At 53.1% G+C, this 26,549-nt stretch overlaps 1 protein-coding gene across 4 annotated transcripts in view; it reads right to left on the bottom strand.

The window, feature by feature from the left end:
• BCL11B (BCL11 transcription factor B) overlaps positions 1-26,549 on the bottom strand; it is a 90,970-nt gene that overhangs the window by 50,478 nt on the left and 13,943 nt on the right. For 2 of the 4 annotated variants that reach the window (XM_065871219.1, XM_065871220.1), the window contains exon 3: positions 691-906. The exons of the other annotated variants lie outside the window; for them this stretch is intronic. In XM_065871219.1, the coding sequence (XP_065727291.1) occupies positions 691-906 (216 nt within the window). The remainder of the gene's footprint in view (positions 1-690; positions 907-26,549) is intronic. 4 annotated transcript variants of the gene reach the window in all.

The raw sequence follows: 26,549 nt of genomic DNA, 5'->3' as shown, positions 1-26,549 counted from the left end.
CAGAGAGCAGGTCGGGTCGCCACACTGCGTTGTCTGCCCATCTGTATAATGGGCAGCCACGCCGACCCGGAGCTGGGCGCTCAGCCCCGCCCCCTACCCCTACCCCCGCCCCCGACACACCCCACAATGTTTCACTCCCTCCCAGAGCCGAAGCTAACAGGCTCCTTCAGAGAAAACTTTTTTCTAAAAGTTAATGGGCAACACATTCTCGCAAAGAGAAACTCAGCATTTTGGACGGCTCCAGGGATGTACACAGACAACCAAAGAATCTTCTCCTAGCCATGAGCTGGGGGTGAGCTGAGGGGTTGGGGTTGGGGAGGGGGGGCGGCAGTGGCGAGGGCAGAAGAAAACCTCAGATGTTAAGCGTTATCCAATTAAACTTTAGCTAAACAGCCCAAAGAGATGAAATTTGGAGGCTGGGGGAAGGCGTTCTGGGAGTGAGACCTCAGAATGGGTGGAGGCACGGGGGTATCTCCTGACCAATGGGGACCAGGGCACCCGGGTACAGCTCTGCTGACATCCTTCGCCATTTCCCCGGCACCTCCCCAAAAGTGCCTTCTGAGGTGCAAGTTGCACGTCTCCCCTGGGTCCCCACCTTGCCCCAGCCCACCTGGGAGAGGCAGCCGCCAGCCCTGCCCAGGGCACACCCGCCATCCCCGGGAGCCCACCCCCACCGCGGCCGTCGGTTACCTGACAACTGACACTGGCATCCAAAGGGAGCCTCCGTCTGACCCTCACCCTGAGTCCCGTCACCCGAGACAGGGCGCGCGCTGCAGCACGGCAGGGGGAAGCAGGGCGGTAGAGCGCCCAGGGCACGAAGAGGTGAAGTAATCACAGATGTGTGAGGGTGGGAGGAGGAAGCAGCTATGGGGGCCATCGCTGGCAGCTGGGCAGGCCTGCACGGCCCTGGAGAGAAAACAATAGAAAAGGCTGGTCAGTCGGACCCTGGACTGGGCAAGGGCTTCAGGGTGTGGAACGGGGCCCGGGGCAGAGGGCTGCAGGCTGCCCTTCCAGGGTGGGAGGCTCAGGGTGCCAGCCCCTGTGGGGGGCTTGGCGGGGGTGGAGAAGGGGGATGCAGCTGGGACTCGGGTGGGGGCAGGGGGCAGGGAAGCGGGTGGGGCCTGAGGGGCTCCTACGTCCTCAGCTGCCAGGTTGGGCTGTCTTGGGACCAGACTTCCATCCCAGGGAGGCCTAATGCCGGGGCTGGGGCAGATAGGAGCTGTTGGGGGCCCCTGATCCCAGGAAGGTCTCCCCAGGTAGGGACTTCTGGAGTGTTCTGGAGCAGACTCCATTTGGGGATCTGTTTCCCCAAATCTGGGCCACCCCCCTCTGGAAGACCCAGTAAGTTCCAGGCCACCGCTGTTCGCTCCATCAGGACAGGCTGCTGGTGCAGGCCTCGGACACCTCCAGGCCACCTCCCAGCGCCTGGGCACTGGATGAGCCTCCAGCCCAGAGGACCGCCAGCCGGTGCCGCCTCCGGCCCACAGTCCTCAGCAACCAACACCTACACGCAGCACCCAAGCCCCAGGGCCTGTGGGACGGCTCTGAACCTCCTCCCCGAGAAAGCCCCGGCACCGCCCAGCACCCCTCTTCACACCTCCCCGGGTCTGACAGCCACAGCGCAGGGCCAGGGACCTGCCTGTCTCCACCAGCCCTACAGCTCGCCCGGGCTCCCCGGCAAGGCCTGCGTTTGATTTGGCCGTTTATCTTAAATGGCTAAGAGACCACCAGGGCAAAACATTTGTGTGAAGCCCTTGCCAAAACCACAAGTGAAGAAGCCCAAATTCCCTGGGTAAATAATTGAGCGGAGAGGCATCAGACAAAAGGAAAACATCAAGAAGATGACGGGCAGCTGGGCCCCGGGCCGGCCCTGCCAGGGATGCCACCCCGCACCCCCAGGCTGTCAGTGCCCCGCACAGGTCTACAGGGACGGGGATCTGCCCACTCTACGGCCCCCATGAGGGAGTACCCTGTCCGGAAGAGCCACAGGGCCCTGCAAGCCCACCGTGAGCCAGCAGCCTATCAATCTTGATCGTGAGTGAGCTTCCCGGCATGCCCTTGGGGGCAGGGCTCAGCAGACCCACTGCACAGACCAGGAAACTGACGACGTGACTGCAGAAAACTGCAGACAGCAGCAGACAGCCCCACCAAAACCCCGGCTGGCTGCCTGGCTCCAGAAGCAGGGCTCTTTCTCTGTGCCCCCTGTCTCTCCAAAGCAGGTATTATGCAGGACCGGGGGCATTAGAGCATTTGAGGACCACTTGCACATGTCCTGCCAAGAGGCCAACACTAACACCACCACCAGCACCTGGCCCCTCTGGGCCAATGAAGACCTTGTGCTAGGCTAGGCTCAGGGCCCAGGCCATTTCTGTGCCCATGACACAGCCCTGGAAGGTATGGCCAAGACCTCATGAGCTGTTCCAGCCACAGACACTGAGCGCAAGGCCGAGTCCCAGATTTGGTGCAGGCCCTCAAGAAAGGTCAGCACCTGAGACCAATGTCAGCCACCTCCTCCCGGAAGCCTGCCCTGGCTGGTCCTTGCCTGAAACTCCCCAGCAGTGGACACAGCATGTCCGTCCTTGTCAACCACGCCAGCCCCACTTCACACCATGGAAAGCTCCGGGTCATCGTAACTGTGACAGCAGCTTTGTGCTGGGTCCCTACCACAAGGAGCTGGGCTCACTTCACCTCAAACACCTCACTCGGCAGGGAAGACCACCCCCCATTCCACAGGGGAGAACCTGAGGCTCGGGGAGGTCTGGACTCGAATCCAGTGTGTCTCCAAAGCCTGGATGTGCCCTGCCTCCGCCTGGGGCTGCAGCTGGGGTGGAGTAACCAGGGAACCCCAGAATCTTGAGAGGAAGGGTGGGAGGGAGCCTGAGGGTCCTTGGGCTGAGTCGGGCCGCTGGAGGTTACAAAAAACAACTCCGGGCCCCCAGGTTCTGGGTGAGGCCACAGCACAGCCACCACCATTTACCATGGCTGAGAAAACCAGCAGGATGCCCAGGTTAACTGCTGTCCCAGGTAGGAAGGGTGCAGAACTTGTGTGTCCATGCTTGGGAGGAAGGACCAAAGGGCGTGTCTGGCCCGCACCCCTCTCCTTCTGGAAAGGTCGGGCTGAGTTAGGGCCAGAGTCTGTAAAGGCAAAACGTCATCCTCCAACTCAGGTAGGGCTGGGGGGCTGGGCCGCCCCCTGGAGGGGCTTCTGAGTGGCCTCATTAGACTTCTGGCCTCCATGAAGCCCACCTGCTCCAGGGACTGGCTCAGTGGACGCAGGGGAGAGGGAAGCAAGGGTCAGGGGCTTCCAATCGTAAGCTGCCCACGGAGGACCCTCAGGGTGCTCTCAGAGGGAACCTCTGCCCTGGGGGAGGTCCCCTCATGCCAGCCGGAGCAGCTTAAACCGGAATCCTGCCCAAAGGTGGAACTCCAAAAACACTCTCCTGAAGCTGCAAAAGCCCAAGGTGACGCCAGGAGCCGCCTATTGTACGAGGACAGGAAGTGTCCGGAAGAGCACATCCACGGAGACTGAGACTGAGACGGAAAGCAGAGAAGTGGCCGCCAGGGGCCGGGGAGGGGGGCCGGGGGAGTAAGGGCTAAAGGGTAGAGGGTTTCTTTGGGGGGGATGATGGAAATGCTCTGGTGTCAGTGTGACAGCTACACAACACGGTGAACATACTCAAAACCACTGACTGCGCACCTTAAACTGGTGAATTTTACATGATGTGACTCTTATCTCAATTTTTTTTAAAGCCCAACGTGAAGACTGTCTCTGGCTGCAGCACCTGTCCCAGGCCACCTCCCAGCCCTGGGGGTGGCTGCCAGGGAATCTGTGATGAGACTGTGCACCTAAGCACAGGCGGGGGAAGCCCAGAGCACAGAGGCTGCACTGCCTCGGACTGAGGCCCACGTCCGTCTCCTCCTCTGCCATCTCCTGGCCGCATGACCCGGTTTGAGTCACTGTCTCAGAGCCTCGCCTTTAAAGGAAGGTCAGGACACGCCTGGCCAGAGCCAGGCTTCTAGTAAACACCCAATAATCGTCACTATCCTTCATTTATTTTCCATTCCGGAACTTTCTCTAACTCCCTATGGGTCCTCCCCACAGCATGGCAGCAAAGGCCACCACCACCCGTCCCCACAAAGCCCTGAAAGGCACTCCTTTAAAAAGGCACTTTCTTTTGAGATCTAGGCCGGCTCCCCTCTGGAACTGGAACAGACACACGTGTACCGAGGTATGTGGCAGAGGGACGCCAAGACGCCACCTCAGCCTTACGTGGGATCCAGGTGGCTTAAAGATAAAATCCCGGCTGGCTCGATTCCTTATCATGGAAGTTCACTTTGGCTAAAGGAAAAAGAAATAAACAATGGCTACATATGTCATCTCATTGAAGCCCAGCAGCCTTCCCGTCAGATAGCTATTAGGACCCTCCTCTCACAGACAAGGAAACTGAGGCTGGGTGTCCAACACCACAAGGCTCAGAGGGCTGAGACTCTAGCTCTATGCAATCCATACAGAAAGGTACAAAATGACCAAAATTAAGACCCCTAAAATATTTCCTAAGCTCCAAATCCGGGTGATTTTTGAATGCCTCCATTCTGCGGGAGTCTGTAACCACCCATCTCCCTTCTAGAGGGGCCCTGCAGATGGTCCTGCCTCACTCTGCACACATGCGCACTACCCAGCAAACACGCCCACACCGACTGATGCAGACACAAAAAACTCCCTGGAAAAGCCCCAGCCTGGTTTCGAGGGGAAGGCGAGCCTTTCCCAACGCTGCATCCTCGGTGTCCCCTCCCACATGGGAGGGTTACAGATTCCCAGCTAGCAAGAGGAGTTCTAGAATACACTGTGTAGGAGATGTATATTTTTCTCCCTACTGATGCCTTTCAATGGATACATTTTATAAGCCAAGAACTCCTACTGATGGTGCAAAAATGAGTCATAGATCAAGGAGGGAGACAGACAGGGAGCGAGTGCATGTGAGTGAGGGCCACTGGCAAGGAAACCTGACAGTCCCTGCGCCCCCTCCCCCCATGCCAAGACATTAATTCTCACAAGTCGGAGAAAATTACTATGCATGAATGCAAAAAGCATGATCAGGAGTAATTAACATGGCTTCATATGCAAATTTTATTAATGCAGAAGTACAAAGTCATTATGCAAATGAGACTTACGTCAACTCTCTTGACAAATATTCATCTCTGAGGCTCAAGTTTCTTCCTTTTTATTTATTTATTTAATTTCTCTCCCCACCCCCCCACCTTTTTTTTCCCTGGTGGTTTGGTTTGGTTTTTCGATTTTTTTTTTTTTTTTTTTGCAGGTTGGGGGGCAGGTAGGGCTGGTGGCCACTTCGGTGGCAGCAAACCACGAGGTCTGTTTGACAAGTCTGCAGAGTTGTTTTTCAACCAGAGAAATTTATTCTTGCATTGTTGGTTTTTTTTTTTTTTTTTCTTTTTTTGCGGGGGAGTGCTGCTGGCAGGTACAAGACAGCTCAGAGGAGAAGAGGAAAAAGTAAAAAAATTAAAAAAAAAGCTCTGGGCAGCAGGCAGCCAATCAAAACGCCAGAGCCTGTAATGAGGGCGATTGATGGCTGTTTGGCTTTTACTGCAGGGTAATGAACTAGACTCCAGTCTGAGGAGGGGGAAAATATGAATATTCATGAGACTGTGTTCCTGCCTTTGATGATTAAAGAAATTTTTAATATTCAAATAAGCACTTGCCAAGTGATTAACAAAGAACGTGCACGGAGAAATATGGAAATGGGAGCCGGGAAAGATTTGAGAGGCGAACAGACTGCAGGAAAGGCAGCCCCAAATTTCATAAACAAGATAGGCAGATAACCCAATTCGCACGCGGGCAAATAAAAACATTTCTTTCGATCGCTTAAATATTTTGCCAGCTACTTTGTCTTAAGGATGATAAAAATATTACGTATTAAGCAGGAGGGGGTAGCAGGGAGGGAGAAAGAGAGAGAAATCGCGTGAAGTCAAACGCTCTGCTCACACTGAAGAATTCTCATCCTAGCCCACCTCCCCGCACCCCGATGGGAAACTGGGACTCTTTCTGGTTTGCTAGAGAGAGAAGATGGAGGGAAGCCACCTTAGACTTGAAAACCCAGTGACGGAGGTTCTGGCCTGCCTGTCGGGGGCACTGCGTAGTGGGGATATGGCCTGGGGTTGGCATGTCCGCGGCAAGTGGTCATTTGTTGCTTCGAGGCTGGTCCAGAGGCTCAAAGGCAGGAGACCATGATATCTAGAGGTGGAGGGGGTGTGATTCTTGGGGTCTCCAACCTGGAGAGCTCAGGGCCTCCTCTGGACTCAGACCCTGGTCAAAACACCTAAGGAAAGTAGTCATAGGGAATAACAGGTACATCTTGAGAAGGTGAGCAGACTCAGACTCTAGCACGGGGTCCGGCCTGGGCCTCTGCAGGGCCATCGAGGGAAAGGGCTCCATCAATCCAGCAGCCTCCATGAGCTGTCTGCTAGGGCTCCTATTTTAACAGCTCCACCACGGGTTCACGGTGAAGCACATAATAACAGTATTAGCTAGTAAAACGACCCTGCGGTTAAAATACATCTAATTAGCAGCCGATGACATCCATTTTGGCGATTTCCTATTTGAAAGAAGCAGAGCGCTACCTTAGAGACAGGCAGTGGATACTTACCCAATAAACCCAGGCCTTTCCATCATCTGTCTCTTTCTCTCTCTCCCTCTTTTGCGGGGACTGGGGAGGGGTGGGTAGAGAGTAGGGAGTGGTTGAGACAGTGGGAATAGGGAAGAAAGATTCTAAGGAGGCTTCTTTGTTACTCAGTTTCTGAGCTACAAGCGTCCTGGGGGAGGGGTTCTCAAAAACTAAATTCCTTTGCTCCACAGGTATTAGTTCATGTTTTTTTCTTAGTTTTTCATAACCAAGCTCTGGGGACCAGCGGAGACTAGAAGTTGTTTTTCATTTCATTCTATATATAGATATAGATATAGATATAGATATATAAAATAAGACAAAGCAGAAAGGGAATCCAAGGCTTTAAGTGAACGCAGTAAGTCACCGTGAGAACCCACAAGCCCAAGGTCAGGTCCCCAGGGCAGGCCCCGAGGGTGAGTGCGTGTGGGGCACGGCTGGTCACTGCGCCAGAGCGTTCGGGGGACCTAAAAATCCTCTATGGGGAGCTGCGGCTCCCCAAGTCCCACTTCCCACTACCAGATTCACATTTAGTCAGGCAAGTCTGAGCACCCACCAGGGTGGGTGCTGGCAGGTACAAGACAGCTCATAGGTTTGGGCGTGGGGGTGCATGTGTAAGGTCCTTTAGAAGGGAAGCAAGGAAGAGGAGAAATGAGGTCTCACGGGGTTTGCACAGCTGTGTTTCAAGCCTTCCTTTACGGTCATTACAGGAGAGACAAAACACATAGCTCCAATCCACGTCCGGCCTTTACTGAGGCTGCATGCTGCCAACAGCAGCCCTCTCGCCTGCCTGGGAGAGTGGAGGTTCCGATGCAGGTGGAAGGGGCTGCTAGGCTTCCCTCCCTGCAGCCTGGGCCTGGCCGGGCTTAGGAACACCGTGGGTACCCAGTGCCGGGCAGCAGGAGGGAGGAGCCTGCAAGAACATCTCTGGGCCTAAGGCCAGGTCCACTGCCACTCCCCCAGTGAACATCCAGAGACCGCCCAGAGCCCTGGGTTAACACCAGGGCATCTTCCTGCACCCACATTCTCCAGAAGGCTTGGCCACCAAGAGGAGGCCAGAAGCACAGCCCTCCCGACACCCCAAGCCTGGCCACCTCCCCCTGGTGCGCCTCCCACCTCCTGTGCTCCTGAGATCTGTCACGGTGAATCACCACTTCAACTATTTTTGCTCTGCAGTACGCGGCACATTTAATGCATCCCAGAAAAGGGAGAGGCGAGGCCCAGGAACAACCTTGCCCCCCAAAAACACCACCACACCCGCTTTCCTCCTTCCACCGGAGCTCGAAAAGGGAACACCCTCCCCAGCAGCTGCATCTTGCAGTTAGAAGCAGGCACACACGCACACCCCCTGGCCAGGTCCAAAAGCACCTGTTCCAATGACTACCAACCACAATTTCCTCAAGATGCAAGCAGCTGAAATACGCCAGGGCAGCAGATCCCCTTTCCTGCGCCCTGAGCCAAGGATCGGTGAGGCTACATCACAAATTCCAAAACCTTCCCTGGCCCTTCCAAAAGGTCCAGTAAGGGATCAGAGGAAATCTCAGGCACTGCTGGGGAGGCAGGGTGTGGCTGAACCATATTCTGGGAACCATTTCGGGGTAAGATGGAGGCAGCTGGGCAAGTACTCGGGCTGACCATGCCAACCCCTAGTGGGCACCTGCAGGAGAAAGTGCACAGCTTCAACTCTCCTTCTGCTGTCTTTCGGGGAAATCCCTGGAGCTCTCTGAACTGCTGGGATGCCAGTAAACACAATCACTTGTTCTCCAGCCGGGAGGTAAGGCCTAGGCACCGTGGCTTCGAGACACACACAGATAAACAGGTATGAGTCCTCTGGGATGACCTCAGCAGGAAGGGTCGGCCAAATTGGAGCCCACGATCCTGGAATGGGCAGGCCTGGGGACAACAGAAGGTGAAACCATGTGTCTCACTAGCTAGAAAAATGTTTGCATGCACATCTATTATAGAGAGATTGTACATATATGCATACACACACACACACGCACACAGGCACGCATACATCAGCAATGTGGGCATGTTAAAATGTCTGCATGCATTCCACGCAATCTATAGAGGCCAAGGACAAACCAGAGTTGACAGATTCTGTGAATCTCACCAGCAAAAACAGCCGACCAATACCTAGCAGAGGAATTTCCCCTTTCCCCCTGATTTGGGCCTTCTGATCAGAAGCTGGGTAGCGGCTTCAATCTTCAGTAGTTTCTGCCCTAAAACACAATGTCTGCAAGATCCTCAAGGAATCTTCTCTTGGGCTGTATCAGGAGCCACAAACGGTATAAGCACGTATCTTCATGAAACACCCCTGGGCAAGAAGCTCAGTCTATACGTGGAAGTCAGAAGCTGGTTAAATCGTTTGGATTTCAAGCAGGAAGACTTTGGGACTTGGGGTCAGGACCCTGCAGCCCTTTCCCAGATGGCCAAGCTCCAATGACCAGCTTGGCCAGGCAGGCCTTAGACATGTCCCCATTCATTTCAGCCTGGGGGTAGGAGGGAGCGGGAAATCCACAGTCAAGACAGAAGTCACGTGTCACATGAAGGGAAATAAGCCAGGAGGTGATTCTTCAGATTTGGCGCCTACAATGAGTTTTAAACTAAGGGCGTATTTTTGTTTCGCATCAGCATCCACTGGGCCTGGTATCGGAGGGATGCCTGGGAACACTGAATCCCACATTTGTTTACAAACTGGTGAGTTCATAAGTTGTCGTGGTTTGCAGGTCCCACCAACTCCAACACTGGCTTTGCCATGTGCAGAGCGCACAATGGAACCACAGGACAAAGTCTGAACTATGAGAATCCCAGAGAATTAAGAACGAAAATAAGGCAGCACAGCCAATGAAAAGAACATCACGCCACTGGAATGCCCAGCAAGGTGCCCAGCAAGGAGGTTACCCTGATGACTCAGTCTGAGAGGAGCGGGCAGGAAAAGGGATTACGATTCCAGGTGTTGATGGAGTTGTGGATTTGAGGAATGTAGGTGTCACCAACCTTTTTTTCAGCTCTGCCTTTTTTTTTTTTTTTTAGACCATAAAATTCTACCTGGGCAATAAGGGAACATGCAACCACAAGGGCCAGTGGAGGTCCTTGCTTTAGATGGACTAGAAATTTAACCCGATTACAAGGATGTTTTAAAAAACAATAAAGGGAGACAGGGAGGGAGGAAGAGAAAGAAAAAGAAGAAAAAAATCCAATTGTATTAAAACAAAAATAAACCCTGCTACAGTGTAAATGCATTTTTTGGTTTTAGTTGCATTTATTAGAGTTACGTGCAATTGATCTCTACTATTGTAATAAAAAAACCCAGCTCTCCCCTGCATTTTGTTGTTGATTGAATCTTCTTTTTCACCCTTCATTTCTTTTCCCCTTTTGCTAATGGACACATAAAACACTGAGGTTCAATGCTTTGCATCACGTAAGAACAAAATCTTTCTATGGCCTCTTTATGTTTCTAAGCCAAGTCTGAAATGTCACTGACTAAAACACACTGAACAGGCCTATAATTACTTTCAACAAAATACTTCCTTTAACTGAGTTTTCTGTATGTAGATGGCATTTCATATACATATTGTGAGCCTTCCTTTCAGCGGCAGGTAGCATTTGATGGCGAAAATCACAAATGTTTCTTCTCAGGGAGCCGTCTGACAGCCACCTTCTTCTTTTTCGACGTGAAATCATTTTCCTTTCCTAACACACCAACAGTGACGTACAGTGTGTTTACAACAAAATTCGTAAAAATTAACACTTCACCAGATTAATTTAATAAAGATAGTTAGCCCATTCACACCAATAACATTGCTCCTTGCGACTCAATCTAGCCGCGTTCCCGGTGTCGCTGTAACAGGGGTTTACGTTCAGCTGAGGTTTACACCGCCATTTAATGTAATTAAAGAAACCGATAGTACAGTCCTCAATGGAAATATCATTTCTATGGCGGAGTATTCCCATTAGAAATTGGGGGAAATCAGAGCACGCTGACTTTGATTTTGTTGTAATTTTCTTTTCCCCTGGCTCTCTCTGAAACAGAGCTGATGTCCTGGACCTCAGACTGAATGCACTGCAAAGATTCCCTGATAAGACCCGCCTAGACTCCTGGAAGCAGCACCCAACATTTATGTGCCATTGTTTTGAATTTGAAACTATTAAAAAAAAATTGTTTTTAATCTCTAGTCTATATTCGGCTGTAATTCTCTGCCCAGCAAACAGCATCACATGGTGAAAATGACTTTTCAGATACCCCCCAAACAACATTATGGATAAAAACCCAAAGGAAGGGAGGCCTCCCTAGCTGTTCTTATATATAAACAACGATAGTGTAGCTAGAATTCCAACAAGCTCCAAACCCCGAACCTGGACAAGAAGTGAGCTATCATCTCAGAGGATGATTACAGCAAAGCACTTGCTCAGGAGGCCTCCGAAACTAAACAGACACAACACCAACCCGAAAACAGAAAAAAAAAAAAAAAATCTTTGTACCACATCGTCCAAAATGGCAGAGAAAATTAAGTCCTGGGGCAGAAATGAACCCGACTCAGCTCTCCGGGCCGAGCAAACAAAAGCGAGACGATTTCTAAGCCTGCTCGCCACAGGTCCTCGTGTTGCACAGGTGACTGAGTGGGGCTTTTTTTCCCCCTTCCCTAAGTGCATTTTAATACCCTTATTCTACAATACATCCTAATTTCTTTGGGGAGAAAAAAAAAATTAGTGTCACTTAAAAAACGTCACTCTGTTTTGCAAGATCCAGCAGCTTCCTTGGCAGCAAGAGAGGCTGGCTGGCATTATCCCCTCATTTGACAAAACTACTATTTCTGGGCATGTGCTCAAAAACAGGTAGGAAGCAAATGCTGAGAAATAAGGAAGTAAAAACAGCCAACAGATTTTTCACTACCAAGAGCGCCAAGCGTAAACATGATTTATTTAGCTGTGTTTAACGTCTGTCCTCCACACAGCTACGAGACCGCTCGGGTTGAAGGAAGGGTGGGGAGGATGAGACAGAATCGGGGGTTGCGGGTAGCTGGGGGGACAGCAGGGGACCGTGGAGTGGGGGGCGGCCCTGGACGAGGACTTCCTGAACGGCTCCGTTCAGAGTTTTAGGAGAACAAGAATCTTTAGCCCCAAAATACATGCATGTGTCAAAAGAAGGCAGCAGTAATCTGCTGGTTAATTAACGAGCTGCCACTAACAAAAGATGGAAAACCCAGTTCATACAAACAATATTTACATGGGAGCTGCGAGATCCTGTCCCCAGCCCCCCACAGTTGCCTTCCTCTTTTGCAAACCACTTGGGCTGGGTGCAGGGAACAGCAAGGAGGCCCTCCGGGTTGGGGGGTTCCGAGCTTCCAAGTCCAGGGAGAAATCTCACTGCCTTCCCTGCCCACCCTTGCATGCCCACGTGGAATTGACCGAGCTCTGTATTCAATTAAGGAGCACCAGACAGCTTCTGGCTCCAAGCCTGCACCAACACAGGCTACGGGATCTGCCGTGCCTCCTCCAGCCCCCTCCAGCTCCCAGGCCCATGCCAGGGAACTAGGGCTCCATCGCATCCCCCGTGGAGAAGGCGGAGTGCCACACTCCCCCACCCCGACCCCAACCCTCAAGCCTGGGGTCTCAGCCCTCCTGGGGTGAACCGACCACATACGTAAAGAAAGCATCCGTATTTTCCAACTAGCAAAACTAAGCCAGAGGTTTGGGGCCTTTGCCAAAAGTGATTCCTATTAAAAGTCGAATTCAAGTCATTCAGCATTTGCTGGAAAAAGAATCCAAGCCTCTTCAAAAGAAAGACGGCAACAAAAATGTAAGACGAAGCCCCAACAGGACACTTGGGGCCTCCCATTTCCCCTGTGAAGGTACCATTTCAGTGCAGCCAGCTGTGTGCTCAGTGGGCATAAATGCCAATTTTTGTTAGCTTTGTGACGTGGTGGTATAGCAAACCGAGGATTTCCTCACCAGTCTGCACTGAGTTCCTTCCTCACCTGCATTCAGCAAGACTGTGCACTTAAAGGCTGCCTGCTGTATGCACTCTTCCCCAACACAAATCTACACTCCCTTTGCTCCACTCTTCTCCTGGGGCCAGACACCAAATGTCAGGAAAGATACCTTTTCTGGTGTATTCAGGCCAAAGACAACAAACTCTATATTAGGATTCTGAATCACATGACAGTCCCCAACAATAACAAGGAGCTGAGGGAGAGGGGGCAGCTCCCTAAAATGAATGGGGACGGGGAGAGGTGTTTCCTATTGGCATTAGGTTCCTAAATTGGAAATTCAAGTCCTGCCCCTCACACCCCTCCTAAATCTCCCAATTCTTCCCCCTCCCATTGAAAATGACAAGCCTAGACAAGCAGCTATTTGATTCCTTTCCTTGGCAAATTAGTCACCCTGCCCCCATGGACTAATAAACAAGAACAGTTTACACTTCTATGATGTCTTTGCAATCAGCAATTACTTCACTCCTCCAGAATGATTTGTTTTCATATCTGGATGGCGGCAGGCGCATAAACAATTGGATAGCCCCATTTTACAGATGAAGAAAGGAAGAGATGAACTGGTTTGCCCTGCGCTTTTTAGGAACAAACCCATTTCAGACTTGCAGGTCCTTGCCTACACCTAGGATGCTCCAACACGGCCCCCAGCACAACAGTAACAGCTGATACTGATCACAAGTCTAACCCAGACTCAGGGGCTGCCTGGGAGGCCATGCTCATAGAAAATCCTCTAAGAAAATCCAGATTGCTCACAGCAGTAACATTGAAGATGCTTAACGGCACCTCTGGAGGAGGCCTCCCCGGGATCCCTCTGGCTACCAATTCCATGGGTATTTCCACGCGATCCCGCCGACAAAATCCCCCGTTCGCAAGCGAATCTCCAGAACATGGCTCCTGATCAAAGCGAGGCTAGTCACCTGTGCCCTGCCGACCTGCCCCACGGCTCAAAACCACATGCCGCAAAAGCAGCCCACCTGCCACTCCAACACTGAAAGGTGTGTGTCCTCCAGAGGAGGGAGAGGACCCAGAGGGGCTGCGAGCTCTCTTCGAGGATCCTGAACGAGAACCTTCCACCACTCTGCCCCAAGCCTTAACCAAAAAACTAGCAGGAGAAATGACTCGTAATTTTTATCATTGTTGAGCCGTCAAAATAGGGAAAACAGAAAGAAGGTGGCCTCCTCCTCCCCGCGATGGCCATTAAATCAGCCAATCACACGTTTACCTGTCTTGCAGGCCAAACACGAACCACCACACCCGCACACACACACACACACCTGGTCTCCAAAAATCCTGCAATGGACATCCATCCCTCTAAAGGAACTGCAGAGACCCAAGAGGAGGCCCCTCGAATACACACCCATAACTAGTGTTTCATGTTTCTTTCTGTAAAGGAATCCGGTAACATAAATATTAATCAAACATGAGAATCTGCCTCTTCAGTCTTGGACCATTATGAGTGTCGGACTGTGATCTTCCACCCGTATTTACAGATATTCAAAGGCAGATTCTATCTTGTTAGAACTGTTATAAATGGACGTCCGAGAAATCAACGAGCAAGTTCGGGCAGATATGAAAACCTTCCTGTCCAGGACTGGCAGCAGCTTTGAGTTCCCAAGTGTTGAATTTGTTACCTTTTCCATAGGCCTTTCAAAAAAAAAAAAAATAGACAAATGCCTTCAGCAGAAAAGCTGCTGGAAGTTCGGGTGAGCTAAATCTGAGATTTTTTGAGATCAACTGTTGCTCAAAATGCCATGAAAGCATTGTTTACAAAACACTTTAGCCTTTGAGAGCACAGAAAGTGCCATATTAATATTCTGTTATGATCTGCGTCAGCCCACATCATAAATATATATGTATATACATTTTTTTTTAATTACCTTGACTCTTGTTACAGCAAATATATTCTGCTTGGTTCAGACCTACTTCTGAATAATGGAAAATAGAGACATGGCTCCAATTCTAGCTAGAAAAGCTGTCATGGTGAAGGTAAACTTTTAATCTTCTATAGGCAAACAGCATACATTTTTATTTCCAGAGCAACAGCTTTGGGGAAATGTTTGAACATTCTCTTAAGAGCTTTGTGGTAAATACATTGGGCGTCCAACCAATGCTTTTCTGGGTCATTAAGGGCCTGTTGGAGTGCTTTAAACAATTGGAGGCCAATTTTTAGGAAGCAAAAATAAAGAGCGACTCCTAAGACGGTGACCATTTGCATTCAAATTCTCTTTGGGGGGGTTATTGTAAGAGGTCAGGCTGGAAGAAGGACTGACATTAATTCCCTGTAATTCCAGGAGGCTTTGTGCCCCATTCTAGTGGAGGGTTCCATTCCCACACAATTGGGAAAACACTTTTGTTCCTGAGTGCTTTAAAATCCCAGCCCCAGGAATTCCCTCCAGGAAAGCAGACTCCCTCTCCTCTCCCACAAAAACAAAACAAAACTCCAAAGAAAACCACTCTGGGACAGGGCTTTTGGCCCGGGATGGATATAAAAGGCACAAGGGAACTCTTTGAGGCACCTTCCAACCGGGCCTCACCTGGATCTAGGGAACTGTGGGACTCTGTCGGGCCGGGCCAAGGCGGGTTGATGAGGGCGGCACGACCCTTAGAGCACTGGCGGCAGGAGGAGAGGGGATCCCCAGGCGCCCCCAAGACCCGGGACCAACGCCAGGGAAGGAATGCCACCCCAGCCTAGGAGGCCCGCCCCTTGCGCGCGGCGGCTGGGAAAGAGGGGTACACTGGCAGGAGTTTTCAGGAGTCCTGAAATGCAATTCCCCACGCACGGAAAGGTCGCCAGCGCGGGCGCACGCCGGGGGTCTGGGGAGGGGGCGGCGGCGGCGGCGGCGGCGGGTGGAGGAAAGGCGGCCCTGCGCGCACAAAGGGGCCCCGGGCCCGCGGCCTCCCCGCCCTTGACCTTGGGTCTCCGCCTCCATCCATCTCCGGGCGCTGCCAGGGAAGAGGGCTGGCCCGGGGCCAGGGGCGAGCTCGCCGGACGGCTTCGGAGCCGGGGACCAGGGGGGAGGATATCGGAAAGAAAGACTCAAGGGCAGCAAAGTGCTCCGAAGAAACCTGCATTCCAACTCCCCCGGCTCCTTCGGGAGCCGAGCCGGGTCTTGGGGCGTCTCCGATTCACTGCACGCCTCCGCCCCCGAGGAAAAGTTGCACGGAGGAGCGAAGGAAGCCCCCTCCCCTTGCCTAACCCTACGACTCGCCCGCCACCCGCCTTCCACGGACCCGGGCCGAGAGGGGGAGGGGAGCTGTCACGGGAGGAAGAAAGGAGCGCGCCTTCCCGGCCAGGCCAGACGCGGGCTGGGTCAGCTGCGCCTCCGCCCGCCCCTCGCCGCCCAGCTCGGGCAGCTGGCCCATTAAGCCCCCGAATTATGCATGGGCCCGAAGCCCCCTCGGCACTCCCGCCCCTGGAAGACGCAATCTACGTGGGCGGCGGCCGGGGGCCGGGAGGGCAGGAAGGAGTGGCTGATGGTCGCACAACCGCGCGCCCGGGGCGCAGACCGGAGAGGCCGCTGGAGAGTCGGCGAGCCCGGCTGCCCCGCGGGGGCCAGACGCGCCCATAGGCCCTCGAGCAGAGCCTCTGCACCCCCGGCGGGACCAGGACCGGCCGGGAGAGGGGCACTGACCGCAGGGGAGGCCCCCGGAGCGGTCACGAAGTTGCCAGAGTGTCCGCCCATTTCCCGTACGAGGTCGGGGGGGAGGGGCGGGGGGGAGAGTTCCGGCCGCCCCCTCGCCCCTGCCTGAGCTCTGCACCACCCGCCGTGGGGAAGGCCATTGTGTGCCCGGTCTTGGCAGGGAAGGGAGACTAATGGACCCCAACCTTGGAGGCCGCCCCGGGGGGCGGGGCCTAAAGTCCCCCGCCGGTGTGGCAGGAGGCGCTCCCTCCCCGCCCCCTCCCAAGGGGGAGGGGATGGTTTGCAGGTGGTGGGCACCGTCGGGGGGAGGGGAGGGGACTAGGCTGCGGGTGGGGGAGTCGCTGGAGCCCCGGAGAGGCGGCCAGAGGAGTCTTACACTTTGTAACCGTCAGGACACATGGGAAATTGCGTTCGTGGTGAGGCAGGTGCCGGCTGGTTTCGTGGAAGCGGGAGAAAGGGATTCAGTCTCAGAGTTGGGAGGATTTAGGTGTCCATCTTCCCACCCTCCCCCGTAACGCGCCAACGACCCAGGCCCCAAAGCGCAGGGCAGCCTCGTAACCCCTCGGAGTCGGGCAATCGGTGCTGCTTGCGGTGTCTGGAACCGCTGTGCTCCGGGCGGGCAGCACGACCCCGACGCCAGAGTGTGGACCTTGTTTGCTGTCTTAGGCCCCATTTGTTTCCTCTCCCCTTCCCTCCGAAGCACAGGACAGGTCAGGAAAATTACATACTTCTTTTTCCCAGCGAATAAAGTCACCTCGCCTCCTTTGCAAGGAAAGTTTTACAAGCCAATGATGTCAGTGATGCAGGGAGAAGACCACACTGTTTAGATTTCTTAATTGGCTGGCTTTGAACTCGGGGTGGGAGGGGGAAAGAATCCACTCTGGCTCCCTTGGAGAACTTAGTTTTGTGGGGTCTACCAACCTCAAACGTTTTAGCCAGTTGCTGGGGTGGGAGGGGGTCATCAAAGCTCTGTCCTGTTTCTCCTTAAGGGAGAGGAAGAACCCTAGACGACTGTGGTCACACTGAGCCCAGGACAGGCAGTCGCTGGCCCCCAGCCCCAGGGGAGGACCCCTAGAACCCAGCTGGGGGCTATGCTCTCCAGATGCCATGCTCTGGCCCAGAAAAGCCTTTGAAATAAAGCCAGCGTTTCCTCCACTACTTTCAAGGATCCCCTTGGTACCTGGTGTCAGGAGAAGAAGCCTGTTTTCTGGACACTGCTGGGTTAGACAGGCATCCTCCCTCGTGCTCCATCACAGCCCAGGCACTGAGGGTTCTTCTTGGGTGGGCGAGGACCCACGCACCTGTTGGCACCTTTGAGCCTGGACTCATCTGCCTACACCTAAGGCTGTGTCCACACTTGGAACATGAAGGCGGTGGAAGCTGCCCAGGGTATTCAGCCAGGGTCAGCAGCCCTGATCAAATACTGCCTCGGCTTAGAGAACCAGCTTGCTGTCTCAGGCTGGGGGATGCACCCTGCCCTTGGTGGTACAGCCAAGTAACTGCCTTCTCCTCTCCACACCAGGAGGGGGGGATTCTGACTTCTCACGTCCAACGAAAGGCCCTTTTGTAGCTGTTTTGCCACCCAAAGGAGCCTGGGGTCCCAGTTTCCATGCTGTCTGAGCAGCGGCAGGCAGCCCTTCTCCCAGACCTGTCTCTCATTCAAGTGGTCCCACCTCTCCCTCCCAGGCCTCCCCTCACACACCCACCTAGCCTCAGCACAGACTCCTCCTTCCTGAGCGCCCCCCACGCAGGGGAGCCTGCAGAGCAAAACCAGCAGACCAGGAAGACAGCTCTAAGGACACCCACTTAAAAACAAAATAAAACGAAGCCTTGGGCTTCCCTGGTGGCGCAGTGGTTGAGAGTCCGCCTGCCGATGCAGGGGACGCGGGTTCGTGCCCCGGTCCGGGAAGACCCCACATGCCACGGAGCAGCTGGGCCCGTGAGCCGTGGCCACTGAGCCTGCGCGTCCGGAGCCTGTGCTCCGCAACGGGAGAGGCCACAGCAGTGAGGGGCCTGCATACCGCCAAAAAAAGAAAAAACAAAAAACAAACGAAGCCTTGCCTTCTCCAAAAAGGCCTCCCTACCCCTGAGTCCAGCTTAGGGCCTCCAAGTCCTGAACCACCCCACCCTGCCATCTGGAGCTCCTCCCTGGGCTCAATTCCAGCAAAGCTGACACTCCTGCCCCTTAGGTCACTGGCTGCCACCTAGCAGTGCCTGGGCCAGGATGGGTCCAGATTCTGTGGGACCTGAGGTTTATACAATGCGGGGCGGTCCTCTTAACAAGAAAACAAATACCAAGCCACATCTACAACACTGGGGACAGTGCCCAGAAGGAGCCTGGGCGCTCAAGGTACCCCGAGCCTAAATTCCATCAGTCTCACAGTGCGTGCACCAGGTCCTCCCAGAAGAATCTCCACAGCGAGGGGCAGAAGGGGACCCTGTTTATTCTGTAGTGTAACAGTTTTCATTTTCAGCCACCAATTTCTTCAAAGAAAACCTACTTCCAAGCCCAATATGTAACAAATAAGGAAAGTGCCCGAATAAACTTGTTTTATTCAATAAAATTAAACTTTTTGGCTTCTTTAGGAAAAAAAAAAAAAAAAAAGGAAGGGAATTTAGGTGGAAAGTTGGAGTCCACCCCCTACCCTGCTGCCAGGCTCCGGCAGCTGTCAGAAACCGCTGGGGGCTCCTTCTCATATTTTGGCTAAGGAAGTTCAGGACCAGAGAGGGGTAGGGTCTGCTCAAGGTCACACAGCATGCGGGCCACAGGTTTGGGGCCTGCATCCAATAAGCTCACCTGCCTGTTACTAACCCTACCCTGGGTGGGGGTCAGCTCCTAACAAGACAGTTTCTTTGCACAGACGGCTGTAGGCACACAATCCACAGACATGCCTAAGACAGGGCTGGGGGGTCCACTGTCCTGATTCCTGCACCCCACACTAGACCCCAGGTGCCATCACGGAGCTTCACCCTTAGGGTGGAAATCGGGAGCAGAAGGGGCCCCTGCCAGCCACAAAGATCCACGTGAACCCCGGGCGGCCTGGGCTCCCTGGAGATGACCCGGTGAGGACCCCATGCCACCCTGCGAAGGTCACTGGCTGGAAGTCAGTAGCCTAGTTTCTAGACACAACCGTGCCACTGACTCACAGGGTGGCTGTGCAAGGCGCCTAACGTCTCTAGGACTCAGTTTCCTCGTCTACAAAATGAAAGTAATATCTGATTTACCGCCTTGGTGAGGCAGAGACAGTGGATGGGAACGTGGGATGAAATATGACCACCGGCAGCCCATGCCTCACCACAGGAAAGAGCATGACTGCCGGAGTTTACACCATGGGCCCCTGTTCACTGGCTGTGCGACCTTGGGCAAATGACTTAACGGCTCTGTGCTTCAGCTTCCTCTTCTGTAAAGTGAGGTTGCTAGGAGGATTAAATCAGTTAATATGTGCAAAACCCTTCAGTGACTGGCATGCTGTAAGTTCTAATAAGGATGTGTTAAATTAAAAATCCAAATATGAAAAACTCAGTATTTTTGTCTCCTCGGTGAAAAGAGAAATCCAAGGGCACAGGGGGTGACAGCCAGGCTGCCTTATTTATATAACTTACTGACGTAGAGCCCACTCCAAAGAGATTCTACAGCTGCTGGTTATGCATTAGTCAGGCACGAAAATTAGGGGGGGGAAAGCTGTCAAATGCCTAATAAAAAACTTAAGTCAACTACTAACTATTTACTGTCAAATAAAAATCCTAATAATAATAATAATAACTGAGGCTGAATGCTGGTTAGGTTCTCCGCTTGGGAGCCTAGTGCCTTTTTCTCTCACTCTCTTGCTTTACGTTCCTTCTCCCTTCCTGCCCTACTGCTGGAAGCAGGGATCCACCTATATAAATCACAGATAATAAGGTCCAAGACCTAAAAAGGGGAGAAAACAACGACCCTCTAGCTGACCGGTATTTCATGTCTTCTTAATTCAATACAACTTCCAACTACGACTCAGTGCTACAGTCATGTTGTGTAGCCGCTGACACTCTTTGCCATGGTTTGGACAGTTTACCAAGGTACCTGCCATCTCCTGCCTCCCTGGGAGGCCAGCAGGACAGGGACCACTCACCCCCCGTTTACAGGTGAGGAAACCAGGACTCCGTGAGGGGAAATGGCTTGCCTCAAGCCGCAGGGCTGGGCAGCCTGGTGTGGCCAAAGGTCACCTGTCCCTATTCAAGATAAACGGGGTCTGGACTCAGCCCCGCCAGCAACCAGTTACACAAGCTCAGACAAGTCTCGTAATAGGCAAGAACGGGGAATCAGCAAAGAGATCCTTTCAGCTCAGGCCAGGAGGCCAGAACCCCCATGCACCCCATTGGCAGGTCTGTTATTAACAGTTAAGAATCTACAGGGACCTATTATATGCATACATTGTCTAAACCAAACCTTATAACAAGCCTGAATGGTAAGAAAGATTATCTCCATTGTACAGCAAACAGATTTGGAGAAGTGAACGTTTGGCTGTAGGTCATACAAGTCACTGGCAAAACCCAAATTCCAGCCCTGGTCCATCTGAATTCACATTTTATTACTCGCTTTTCTGCCACCTTCACCAGGAAGTATGGGCAACTGTATGAAGATGCCTGGGACTGTGCATCAAGGTTTCTGGGGGCCTGAGGCCTCCTGGCAGTATCTCCAAGTGTCATACCCGGGACAGTCTTCAAAGACCTCCTTGAATGGGGTCTAGAGATAGTGCCTGCCACCAGTGGCTCCACCAGCCAGGCAGAGTTAGAATACCTCTTCTCCCTCAAGGCCTCCACACCCTGTGCTATCCGAGGAAGCCAGGCAGACCTGAATCTGATTCCACTTTGCTGTGTGACCTCGGGAAAGTCCTTTAACCTCTCTGAGCCCCAGCTCAAAGTGGGATTAGAAATATCTATATTTCAGAGTGGGGTTAATGGTATCTGTTTCAAGACTGACGTCAATTTCAAGGTGAGATAACCCAAGAAAAGCACCCGGCACGGTGTGGGTGACCAAGTTGGCCCCCTCTTCCCCACAACCCACAGGCCCTGCCCAAGCTCTGAGGTCAGCCCTGCAATGCCCAGCACCCCAGCCGGAGCCCAGGGCCATGTCTAGAACACTCCATGACTCCTTGGTGCAGACAGAACTAGTAATTAGCTGTCACGATTTAATAATAAAAAAGATAATCCATGCCACAGCACACATGGATTTAACTAATCTTAATTTGAAGGGAAAATAACAACTCTAAATATATCAAATGCAAGTTTTTTAAGACAACCTGCAAGTGGGGTTTATCTCCAGTTTCCAGCACAAGCAAGTTATTTAGTTTCTCCCACTGGCCAAGCTAATATTCTTTTTTTCACACTTATTTATTTTTTACAGTCTGAAACAAACGTTCTCAGAGCAGCATGTAAATCCTCCAGCTGAGCAGAAGCCCTTTTCTGCAACGCATTTTGTCACTGGGACCCCAAACCAAAGCTCTGGTCTGTGCCCTGCCTGCTACGTGAACCCCACCCCCTACCCGCAGACACACCCCCGGCCCTTCCCGGGTTCCCAATAAAGACAGAGCGGGTGGAGCCGTCACACCAATGACCTGCCCGCCACCTCCAGCCCAGGGGGACCTGCCACGTCCTGTCACCCACTGCCTGTCTCCTGCATTTCTCCAGAAATCTGACATTTGGGGTTTTGGAGGAGGAGCAAACAGCTGATAGCTCGCTCCTTCCGTGATAGCTTCTTTTGGTTACGGAAGGGGTGATAACATGCAAAACTAAAATACCTGTGATCGGGGGCTATAAAATAGGAATTCTAAGGAGGAATCTGGAGAGAATGGCTGAGAGAGATATCCAAAGGAAGTTTTCAAGCTTCTGACTTAGAAAAGCAATCACCTCGTGCCACCAGGCAGGGTCCATGCTCTTTTAAAAGATTTCTAGATGCTTCCACTTCTCAGTGGTCTATCCAAGGCCAGACCCTGTGCTAGGTGGGCGCTTAACACCCTCACCTCATTGAATTCTGAGCATGAAGCCAAAAAAGTAAGTGCAGACAAGGAAACTGAGGCCCAGAAAAGTAAAGTGACTTGCCTGGGCGGGCGCGTAAATCCCACCCTGGCCGACTGGTAGCAGAGCCTGTGCTCCTTCAACACCCCCCCCACCCCCGCCCCAGACCCTACCCCCAGGGCCACCCGCCCTCAGAGCTGTTACCATATGACAGTGATGTGACTGAAGACAGGAAGGAGGGGTGACGCACCAGACGGGACAGTCGTCCTGAGGTTGTTTCTGATGATGGCATCCTCAGAACCCCACGGAAATTTCTCCCCGATCCCAGGGAGACCTACAGTACTAACACCAGGAGATGACGGAGCCAGGGGGAGAGCAGAGCATCCGTAAGGGAAGGGGGAGGGTGTTCATATTTGCAGTACGTGCACCGTGCACCAGGCACATGTCATTTAAACGCCACGAGTGTTGTTAGCTAGGTTCCCAGATGAGGAAGCTGAAGCTCAGAAGGTCAACTCACAATGCGAGGGGCCGCCAAGCAGCAGGATGGGGCGCAGACTTGGGCTCTCCAGCGGAGGCCGCAAACCTGGACACCCCAATACCCCCTTCTCCTCGCCCCTTCCCAGGATGCCCATCCCAGATAACAGCTCAGAGACTCATGCTCTTGGCAAAGCCTGGGGGCCACTCATCTCCCCTCCCAGGCTTTACTATTCCTGCTCCCCTTGATGGATGGGCCCCCCAGCTCCATCAGAACCCTCCACGGAGGCAGGGAGAATGCAGCATGAAGGGATCTTGAGAAACGTAAAGAACTCCTATACAGGCAGACGTGTATCCGATGCTTGCCCCTGAGTCAGATCTCCAGCCAAAGCCCTCACCTCTGACCTCTGACCTCTGACCAGTGCCAGCCCTCTGTCTGCAGATGCACCTTGGACACAAGCTCCAGGGACCTCCTCCACCCGCAGCTCATGCAGCTCGAGCACCCCGGGCCTCGACCGCACACATCAAGGGCAGGGCCGCTCACACTCCAGCCGTGTCCCCCAAGCAGGACAGAGCAGCGGCCCAGATGGCCATCCTCCCACATGCTCCCACCCCCTGGATGTTCTTTCAGGTGGGGATGTCCGGGGCGGGGGGACGGCAGTAGGTGAATGAATGAATGAATGAATGAATATCCTCCAGGAGACAAGGCTTCAGAAACGTCCTCCTTCTACTCTCCTACTTCTCTATCATTAAAGAAAAGTAAAAAAGGAAGAAGTAACTATTTCTTTTACACCCGTCTCCAGAATACCATCTCAAAGGAAGGGTCCAACCCTGGTGTAATGATCTACGGAATTCCAACACAGTTCTCACCCTGGGGATGCCCTTAACGGTGGAAGGGATCCCACATATTTACAGGCCAGCCCTGCCCATCCATCTCTGGAGCCCTGCCTCTAGAAGCACCTGGCAGGAGGAGAGTTGGGACCTGCCTGTCTGGACCACGCTCAGACTGTGGGCTCCAGGAAAAGCGGGACCCTCACGACCACCTGGGCACCTCGCCTCAGACAGCCAAGCCAGAGACGGAGTCCCAAGGATCAGCCCTCCCCGCCCTGACCAGCTACCGACCGGGGCCAGCTCTGGGGACAAGAGCGGAGCATGGACTGGCCGGAGCATGCCCCTGCCACGGCCGGGAAGCAGGGACAGGAGAGGCCTGGGCGAGGCCAGCGGTGCCAGTGGCTGGGGCAGCAGCTGTGTGGATTTCCGGAAGCCCGGGTGGAGAAGCGCCTGTAATTCTTAGTCCCCCTCTTAAAATATAAAGACTCAATTATCTCTGAGCAGCTTGCTTTACACATGAATTGACACATTTATTTTACAATAAATAGCTGAAAGTTATCTGTGTTTCCTTTACTGTTAATCTACACAGAGAAATAATAAACAGGGCTTGTCTACAAAAATGCAACTACTGCAGTCCTCAGAATTCAATTAAGCTAAAATAATTAACGCTCCCACCATATTAAATGACTATACATTTGAGCCACTGAAGTTTTGTTCTTTAATCTTTCCTTTTTATTAAAAAAAAAAAGAAAAGAAAAGTTGGTGCCAAAGTAGGGAGGGGAAAAAGCAAAAAGGGAAACTGGGAAGGAGAGAGCATGATGGGCTGTTAAAATGGAATGGTCGTCTTCAGCTGACACAGCATGGAGACTGTCTTGTGCTTTCGATTAAAATAACATTTTAAATGCTTTGAACAAACATATCTCTTTAGACTTCTAAGGGATTATTTTACATATTTCTTCAAGAATGAAGAAATCCATTCGTCCTGTTGCTGAACAGAAAGGGCCAAGAATATCTTTCGTCACACATAGAATAAAAATGCTGTAGGCCACTGCAGTATTACAACCCAAAAAGGGGGGGGATGGCAGGGGACGGGGGGACAGGGGGGTGAGGACAAAGCTGCCCTGAAGATTAACTTTGCCTTTTATGAAATCATAAACAAACCTACCCACGATGATTGGCAGCCTCTCATTGGAAAATACCTTCAATGCGAAATGAGGATTCGGATGGGTTCTGGAGAAAGCAGGAAGAAAGCCCTTCCACTGAAACATGAATAGGGGACCGTCTCATCGGCAGAAGCCACCCTGAAAGCTCTGTGTGCACTGATGCCAGGTGTTTATACCACTGGTGAGAACTATCCCTCTAGCGTCAGACAAAGAAAAGAAACACAGACAAAAGGGGCCCAACACCTTTGTGGATCACGGCTCCGGCCCTAAGGAAGGATCACTCAGATCTACACGGTGCTCTGAGAAACCAGGGTTTACAGGACTTTGGCCTGAACATGTCAGACACTTTCCTCGAGGCCCTTGGCAACTTAAGAGTGTGGGAGACTTCGTGCTAGGACACCCACAAGAAGGCCAGCCGCACAGGCCAGTCTGGTTAGACGGGGTCTCCCCAGGGCCCAGCCGGTGCCTGCAGGGATCTGCACACCACCGCAGTCTCTTCACAGGAGAGAGAGTCCATTAATCCCACTGTACAGATGGGCAAAGGGAGGCCCAAGGTCACAGAGCTGCCAGGTGGTTGCCGCAGAGCAGCTGGGCTCGCTGCATCGCCCGAACTGCCTGCTGGGTGATGGGGGGTTCCTGGCCATGCCCATCCATCTCACCCGTGGGAGCAGAGTGCCCCACTTCCATCAGGCTCACCCCACAAGGACCACCCAAAGCCTCAGTCCATCCAGTCTGTTTTGGACCAAGACACGGTGGAGATGGATACACAAACCTCCCAGCCAAGCACCTGCTCGTGTACCGCCACACCAGAAGGGACCCCCGGGAGAAAAGTTCCACTAGCAAAGCATTTGTGGAGCCTCTGCTCCTTTAACCCACACACCAGGCCTGCCAGGACTGTCCCTCCCGGTGACACGCGGAGAAACTGAGGCTGACCCTGAAGGTAGTCCGAAGTCTATCGGCAGGGTCTAAACCCTCACCCGCACGAACTCTGATACCGTCTTGCTGCAGGACAGACTGCTGTTTCTAGGAAACACAGGCCAGCCAGGGCCCTGAGCTCAGAAGTATGAACCGGAAGCAAACACTCTGGGCTGCATGGAGCACAGGCTCCCTGGAAGAGGCTCTGGTGCGCCATGACCTTGACCCGGAGAGGACCTGATGCATAAGCCGACCTGCCAGGGGACGCAAGCCTCTACACCTGTCCTACAGGTGTTAAAAGCCAGCTGTCCGGATGACCGGCCAAGTGGGCACGGCAGAAGGTACGGCCAACCTCCCCCAAGGGGTACATGCTCCAGCAAGCTCTCACAGGCCCCTCCCCAGACCTACGCCTAGGATCAGGCAACATCAGAAGGAGCCTCTTTTGACAGATGGGAAACTGAGGCCAGAGAGCAGAGGAGAAATGAAGGCCCCACCCACATGCAACATCTCGTAAAGCCTCACAACCACCCCGACGAGATGGGTCTCATTCACTCCACTGCACAGATGTGGAAACCGACTTGTCCAAGTTGTGAAGAACGAATTCCACCCAAGACTATCTGGTTCCAAAGCCAGAGACTAAGCCAAGAACGCCTGCAAAGGGAGGGCCAGCTAGCCTTCCGAATGTCCATCCTGTCCTCCTGGCCGCCTACGGATCAGGCCCCACAATGGAGCCTGTTGCCAAAAGCACAGCGACCATCATCAGCCCACCGGGCCTCTCCGAGCTCCAGGCCCGTCTCCTCCTGAGGGTCACTGGACGGTGGGCCCTCGGCCAGGGCGAGCCCACCTGTGGCCCCATCCTGG

Source organism: Phocoena phocoena, chromosome 2, assembly GCF_963924675.1.
Source record: "Phocoena phocoena chromosome 2, mPhoPho1.1, whole genome shotgun sequence".
Classification (NCBI taxonomy): domain Eukaryota; kingdom Metazoa; phylum Chordata; class Mammalia; order Artiodactyla; family Phocoenidae; genus Phocoena; species Phocoena phocoena.
Note: the sequence above shows the minus strand (reverse complement) of the source record. Positions and strands in the feature narration are given on the sequence as shown.